Source organism: Tachysurus fulvidraco, chromosome 24 (genome assembly GCF_022655615.1).
Source record: "Tachysurus fulvidraco isolate hzauxx_2018 chromosome 24, HZAU_PFXX_2.0, whole genome shotgun sequence".
Taxonomy (NCBI): domain Eukaryota; kingdom Metazoa; phylum Chordata; class Actinopteri; order Siluriformes; family Bagridae; genus Tachysurus; species Tachysurus fulvidraco.
The window spans coordinates 8,957,527-8,965,868 of NC_062541.1; the positions used below are offsets into that span (position 1 = coordinate 8,957,527).

An 8,342-nucleotide genomic window follows, 5' to 3' on the forward strand; every position below is an offset into this window, starting at 1 on the left:
GTAGTAGGGTGAGCGGTACAGCAAAAAATATCAGATCACAATATTTTTATTTCGCCTCCAAATTCCCCAGATCTCAGTGCGATCAAGCATCTGTGGGAGATGCTGGACATATATTTCCAATCCATGAAGGCTCCACATGACAACTTATAAGACTTTAATGACTACTTAAAACTCTTCTGTTGAGGCATGTGTTCAGATGACACACTGATGGATGTGAGCCAAATCTTGAATAGCTTCTGAAGAGTAGTACTAAATATAAAAAAAGATCTTTAAACAAAATAATAACAATTTACCCTGATCACCCCGATGTGATCTCAAATGTAGGTCACAGCAGATACGAATCCAGCACTGCAGCTTAGAGTCAATTTAGAGATCAACCCTCAGCATTGGATCTGTGTGTCTCTACCATAGAGACCAGAAGATACCATTATTGCTCTAGGAGACTCTACGAACTATACTGAATATTTCAGTGTTTCAGCTCATTAATAAGCCCTTCATAATTATACCAAGCAATACAGATGAGCTCCAACACCAGGGCTGGTGCCATAATAAAGCGAGAGGATAGTGATCATCAATCCTGTTAATACATTTATACAGAATTCACTTCCAACACATCCAGCTAATCAAGTACACGAGTTAACAGAGATGTCCTGAATTAAGGTTGGCTTTAAATCCTGCAGGTGGATTACAGATTGCCCCAAACCGCTGACTAATGCTTTAATATGAACTCAACTTTCACCAAGGTAAAAAGAAACAATTACAAAACCCAACATCAACATTTAAAGGATTAAACTCTTACCAATTGAAGCGAGTAAGGTGCTATTCAGCTTTGTGTTATAAGACCTGGGTAACACAACACTGCCAGTAGGCCATTGTGCAGACTATTCATCCTCAGTCACACCCAACCAAGCCCTTTACTGAAGTATGAGTATCTGATACCATCCATCATCGTCCAATAGGCAGGAATCTTTAAACATACTGTAGTTTAGATACTATTTAAAAAGTAGCTAGAGATATGTTTTTGAGACCGAGAAGCCATGCATGGTCCAACCACAAATCTTTCAAAGCCAAAAATAAATGAAAGGAACAAGGACTGAGAGAGAAAAGATGCACAGCCACTAATATTTATGCCCATGCGGATCCTTATAAGATGTTATCTTTTATTTATTTTCTAATTCCCACATTGTTTAAGCTATAATATCCCTTTCATATTCTATATGACAATACATTTATAGGGGCATGAAAATTAGTCAGGAAAAGGTTTGTACATAATAGACATCCAATGATTTATTTGAATTAATATTTATCATCTGTACATATAATTGTCCATATATAGCATGCAGTTTATCTTAAATAAAATTCAAAACTCTTTACTACACAAAAAGTTAATATTATTCCACTCATATTGTTTTGCTCATTTTCTCCCTCTCTCAAACCGGAATAATCATTCCATTTAAAATATTATAACTAGTTCATTGACATTAAATAAAACCAAAGCCAACTCACCTTGCTCGGGACCCTGAAGCTCTCCACAGGACTCATATCTGCCATACTCTCCTGAGGGCTTTTCAAACCCTGTTTGGGAAATACAATAAAATCTTTTATCAAATACATACATGCCAAATGTAAAATCAGTGGAGCACGGAGGTGTAACACAATTATTCAGTGTGTCAACATGACAATGAAAATATACAGACACACAATCTCAGGCTCACAGAAATGGGGTGGGGTGGGGTGGGGTGGGGGTGTAGCCTAGTGGTTAAGGTGTCGGCCCACTGACCAGAAGGTCTTGGGTTCGAAGGGCCCCCGAGCAAGGCCCTTAATCCTCAATTGCTCAGTTGTATAAATTGTAAGTCACTCTAGATGAAGCGTCACACTTAATAAATAATAAAATACCAAACCTATATAATAATCAAAACACCTTAAAAACTGAAGGATGTTACAGTTTCTGATTAATAAGATCAGACCATGTTTACATTAAGGATGTTTATTTAAAAGGTAACATACGTCACCATTTGCAATCCATCCTCACCAACCTCGTCGTCTTGTTTATCTTTAACTTAAGTGAACCATTTAGTTATTTGTTTCGTTTTGCAATAAAACACATAATTAGACCAGATTAAACAGAGGGACTGACATGTTAGTCAGCTAGCACATTTACAGCTTCATTTGCCACCTTGCTAACTCCACTTCCGGACTCACTGACATCAATAAAGACAGAGAAAGAGACAAAAATCAGCTTATTATGACTCACCTGTCGGGACATTAAAGATTTAATTTTCTGCATCTTAAAGCAATGGAACGTCAGGTGTAAAGACTACAAAAAAAGCGTTAACACAAGAAAGTATTTTAAACAGCGAATCAGATGTTGCTATTCCAGCCAGCTGCCATGTTTATTCTGTATCACGTGACAAGTACAATCCCGCGGTGCCTTATGGGATATGGAGTTCAAGCTAATTATGCGATTGCCTACAATTGTTATGATCTTCTTTACCTCTACGCTTAAAACATGCATTACGTTACATTTTTTTGCTAGGAAATTGCATACCGAACAATATACGAACCGTTAATCTGTTAATGCATAGACAAATGAATTGTGGATGATATTTTTTTGTTTTTTTTCAGAGATTTCTCTCTAGAAGATGAAATATCACTGTGAATGCTGGAATTATGATCCACTGTGTTATAGTCATCAAAAAACAAAAAAGAATTGGCCAAACTGTTCCAATACTTTCGAAGATGCGCATAAACTTTGGATCGTCTCGATCATATCATCCTCAGGCCACGTACACAAAGGGTCAAACGAATGAATGGTTTAACTAGGATGACAATGAAGCAGCAATGATTTCTTTGGAGTTGGAAATGGAGCAAAATACAGAGTCTGGAAAACAAAAAACTTATAAAAATATACCAGATACATAGAACAATAAAGAATCCATAGACGCTCAAATCAGCTCAAATCAGTTATTTGAAATGCCTGCTGAAATCTGATTGGCTGAATGTGAAAACATTATTGAAGTGATTCTGTGATGAAATTCTGTAATGTCATCAGCACTTGTTTTTCCGATAATAAAAAAACATGAAGATAAATGTGTATACAGACAATTTAGAGATGGAAATCAGCCTAGACATGAGGCAGAAACCAGATAACACAGAGGAAACCAACAAAGCACAGGAAGAATACATGCAAATGCTGTGAACACTGAGTAAAGGCAGGAATTGAACCCCAACCCCAAAGGGGAAGCCAAAATTCCCTCTAGGTTTGAATAAAGCAAAAGAATAAAAGGTAAAGATCAATAAAACAGCACACAATTTTAAAGCGATTTGATTGATTTTGTGTGCACAAGTATGAATCTTGCCCCCAGTTGGCTTATTTGTAAAAGAGTGTATTAGAGGGTATTGGATCCCTATCTGAACAACCTTTCATTACGATAGTTCTGTGCTAAAACCTGAATGGTCAACAGTCACTTTGTTTATACAGATTAGGACCTACAGTACAGACCAAAAGTTTGGACACACCTTCTTATTCAAAGAGTTTTCTTTATTTGCATCACTATGAAAATTGTAGATTCACACTTAAGGCATCAAAACTATGAATTAACACATGTGGAATTATATACGTACATAACAAAAAAGTGTGAAACAACTGAAAATATGTCATATTCTAGGTTCTTCAAAGTAGCCACCTTTTGCTTTGATTACTGCTTTGCACACTCTTGGCATTCTCTTGATGAGCTTCGAGAGGTAGTCACCTGAAATGGTCTTTCAACAGTCTTGAAGGAGTTCCCAGAGATGCTTAGCACTTGTTGGCCCTTTTGCCTTCACTCTGCGGTCCAGCTCACCCCAAACCATCTCGATTGGGTTCAGGTCCGGTGACTGTGGAGGCCAGGTCATCTGGCGCAGCACCCCATCACTCTACTTCATGGTCAAATAGCCCTTACACAGCCTGGAGGTGTGTTTGGGGTCATTGTCTTGTTGGTGTGTCCAAACTTTTGGTCTGTACTGTAGATGAATCGTACTCGATTCAAAATGACTATTCCTGAGAAAAATCATCTGACCTTAGCTCTGCCCCAGCACATGTGTACAACCATTGTTTTTTTCTTACAGAAGAAGACCTCAGAATCTCTTCCTTTACACCGTATGTATACCAAATATTCTGAATATCCATACAAACTGTTTGAGCAAATTAATTCTTTTTCAATTCAATTCAAATTTATTTGTATAGCGCTTATTACAATTGACATTGTCTCAAAGAAGCTTTACAGAACATAAACATAGAACAAAAGGTTATTATAAAGACTAATTGAATAGACTGTTTAATAGATTAATTAATAGACTGTGTGGAGGAAAAACTCCCTTGAATGGTAAAGGATGAAACCTTGAGAGGAACCAGACTCAAAGGGGAACCCATCCTCATATGGGTGACACTAGAGGGTGTGATTTTAAATATACAGTCTGATAAATATTGTATTGATGTAAAATACCACATGGAGTTCACATCTCCTCTTTAGTATCGCAGAGTCCAACTGGAGCTGGTAGATCTCTAGATCTAATTACACTCCACCTCATTAGGTGAGTTCACACTCTAGGTCGAAACCACGTTCTAGAAGATAGGTCAAAAATCCTTGTTTTTAAAACTTCAAAATGTCCAGGGATAAATTGATCTTGGGGCTCTTTGTTTAGGGGAACTGAAAGAGTCAGTGGGAAAAAAATCATTTTGATTGTAGGATTGTACTCACTTCCCTGAGTACTACAGAGGACAGAGTACTACCCACTGACCTGGTTAAGTCTCTCTGAGACATGTGGTTTTATCTGCATGATTCATTTGAGGAAATAAATGAAGAAAAATATGAAGAAGGAAGCAAAATCCTTCCTTTTGGTGTTTATAATAGTAATGAGAAGAAGAAGATGAAGAAGAAGAAGAAGAAGAAGAAGAAGAAGAGGTAGTAGTAGTAGTAGAAGAAGAAGAAGAAGAAGAAGAAGAAGAAGAAGAAGAAGAAGAAGAAGAAGAAGAAGAAGTTGTTGTTGTTGCTCTACACAACCTGCAGATGGCAGCAATACTCAAAAGTTTAAAAAATGCCAGTTGGCTTCTTTTTTTTACTATGAATTTTCCTGTATTATAATATAATTTGGAAATAACAATATAAGCAAAACTTTAAAATAAACTGTCATTTGGTTAATCATATTATATATGTTTAGAAAATACATTATTGCATGTAGTATTTGGTTTGAAGACACCAGGCAATAACAAAGACAAGCTTAATTCAACAATGCATGGCTGTGTTTAAAAATAAGAGCCTCTGAAGGATGTTAAAACAAATGTAAATATTAATATATGGGGGTTTCAAGATGTTATGCATCTTCTTAAGTGGGGGCTGGTGGGCTTCGGTACCTTAGGGTTAGGAGTCAAACTCTCTAACCATTAGGCCACGACTGCCCAAAATGGGCAGAATGAAAATTCATGCAGCTTATCAGTGACACCAGTGCAGGTGATTATACATTTAAGCTGATATTTTTTAGTCCATGTTGCTGACACACCCTTGTAATGGCAGTAATTAAAAAACATGAAAAACATGAGCAACGCTATTAGAGATTCCAAAAACACTAAAAAATTAAAAATAGAAATCACGCCTTCAGTTGCCTGTCTAAGAGAGAGAGAGAGAGAGAGAGAGAGAGAGAGAGAGAGAGAGAGAGAGAGAGAGAGAGTGTGTGTGTGTGTGTGTGTGTGTGTGTGTGTGTGTGTGTGTGTGTGTGTGTGTGTGTGTGTGTGTGTGTGTGTGTGTGTGATAGTTTGCCCAACATCATTCTTATTACATTATCATTGAGACCTTGTGATATAATGCATTGTTCAGCTCTAATAGTTTCAGTGTTGCTCTTGAAAGCAGTTATCACATAGTATCAGCTATCAATGATACTGAGCAAATCTTTGTGAAACTAAATATTGTGTTGGTGTCTTTGTCTTCTTCGGTTTGCCCTATGGGTATGCAAACTTTTGCAATTTACTGTTCTCACTACAGCTATTATATGAAACAACAGTGGCTGGCAGTGCTCCTTGTTTTTGTTCTTACCCCCCCCCCCCCCCTTTTTTTTTTTTGCGAGCGAAACCTCCACTTTTCACACACTTTTCAGGAAATGTTTACGCTAAACACACTCTCGGAAACAGTGACATGCGGGTGTATTTGTGTAAAAATTAGTATTTTTAAAGGAAATATAGATGTAGATGACTATGAAAAAAATGAAAAAGAAAATAGTTGCTTAAATTTGAAAATTGAATGAGCAATTCAAAATTGCTCAAAACACAAGTGTCAGTCTTTAAAAAATACTATTTTCTGTCAAACATTTATTTTTGAGATGATTTATTGATATCTCTTCGGGTTATTTTAAAAATCTATGGCTATTTTAACCATATCTTAAAAAATATTAAAAAAACATTTTAACACAAAAGAGGCATATTGTTATTGTCCTGAATTAATGAAATACATCTGAAAATTAAAAAAAATTAAAAAGTTTAAGTAAATTGACCCCAACAAAGAATATCTTAGGTGATTCTGGGGTTTTTGTTAATAAAAAAATATAATTTGCAAATAACAAAGATCTAAAACACATAAAAAAAACAGTGCCTTTGAAATGAAAACGTTTAGTCTGTGGATATGAGGGATGAAGGTCCATGATAATCTATAACTGTTGTTATATATTCATGGTAGATTTCATCAAATATCAATTGTGCAGAAGGTAAAATCTGTTGTTCATTTATTATATTCTATTTATTTTTACTTATTTTCCTGATTGATGCTAATAACAAATGGGATTTAATCACAACAACAAAAAGTGCCGAAATATATTTGGACACCTTGGACACCATCACACCTTTATGTGCTGTTTAAACATTCAGTTCCAGATTTTGTTGCTATTTGCTGTAATTATAACCTCTACACTTCTGGGAAGGCTTTAACTAGATTTTGGACAGTGGCTGTAGGGATTCGTGTTAATTCAGCCATAAGACTTTAGTGACTTCAGGCACTGATGTTGGCTGAGAAGGTCTGGGGTTTAGTCGGTGTTCTAGTTCATCTTACAGTGTTCAGTGGTGTAAAGGTCATGGTTCTTCTACTCCAACCTTGGTAAATCATGTCTTCATCAACCTTGCTTTGTGCATTTCTACAGCATAAAAAGACATCATATACAAGTGTGTGCATTAAACTTTTTCACTTTGTGGCAGCACTTTGGAGATGGCCCACATATACAGTAGGTGTGACAGACGAGTGTCTGAAAACCTTCAGTCATGCTGCGTATTTATGTGGGAACTAAGAAATTAAATGAATAAGTATTAAAGAGTCTTGCTGTCATCCCTACTGTATATACTGAAGATCTTACAGCTGCGTTTTTATCATGAGTGATTGTATAATAAAATGTTAGTAAAATTCATATTGAAGATTATATGGTAATGAAAATCAGAAGAATGAATGTAAATCTGTATGCAGCAAAAAGGAAAACAGCCAATATTCTTATGTGAAGACTGACAAATCATTTTAGAAAGGCAGATGATAGTGCTTGGTTTAATGCCTGGTCAGATGATAGTTCCTGGTTAATAAAGTTGGAGACAGAGCTGCTGATTTCCCAGTCAAATGAGGGAGTGGTTGGTGCTACAGACAGTTGTTGCTGTAATTCCTCTGCTCCTCCTGCAAAGCACACAGTGAACAGATGGTCTCCCACCATAAAGCCTGCTCACATACATAATATTCAGTTAGTAGCAGTATTATGACTCAGTTCCACTGAAACAGACATGTATACCAAAGTGCCTTTTAGTTGTCAGGTTCATCAGAGCACCATATGCACAAGAAATGAAATGAGATTTATTATATATCTTCTGTCTTATTTTATTGTATTTAAAATGCTAGTGGATATACAGTATTATGTTAGAATAAACAGCATAGATCATGACAAAAGCTCAGCTGGAGTCGTGTCCTAAACCTTCTGTCGTTTCTTTTGTCTAGACTGCTGATATAGCCCGACGTGACCCGGGAACAAACTGTATTTTTCGATTGAATGTATATTATTGGATAGATAGATAGATAGATAGATAGATAGATAGATAGATAGATAGATAGATAGATAGATAGATAGATAGATAGATAGATAGATAGATAGATAGATAGATAGATAGATAGATAGATAGATAGATAGATAGATACTTTATTGATCTCAGAGGAAAATCTCAGACTGGACAGGCTGCCACTTGTGTTGGCACCGGAAGTAATTTTTTATTTTCATTAATTAAAGTAAAATAGACACAGTCTCCCTCTACAGCCTCCCATTTTTTCTCTCACTTTTTAAATGAATAATAA

The 8,342-nt window shown here is 36.1% G+C and overlaps 1 protein-coding gene across 2 annotated transcripts in view; it reads right to left on the bottom strand.

Annotated features, from left to right (window-relative positions):
• The window catches only part of vps50 (VPS50 EARP/GARPII complex subunit), a 121,300-nt gene extending 118,889 nt beyond the window's left edge, over window positions 1–2,411 (bottom strand). For both annotated transcript variants that reach the window (XM_027175608.2, XM_047807959.1), the window contains exons 1-2: window positions 2,255–2,411; window positions 1,507–1,575 (exon numbers count right to left, since the gene is read on the bottom strand). In XM_027175608.2, coding sequence (XP_027031409.1) covers window positions 1,507–1,575; window positions 2,255–2,287 — 102 coding nt within the window. In that variant the 5' untranslated portion in view covers window positions 2,288–2,411. The remainder of the gene's footprint in view (window positions 1–1,506; window positions 1,576–2,254) is intronic.
• Between the last annotated feature and the right edge of the window lie 5,931 nt (window positions 2,412–8,342).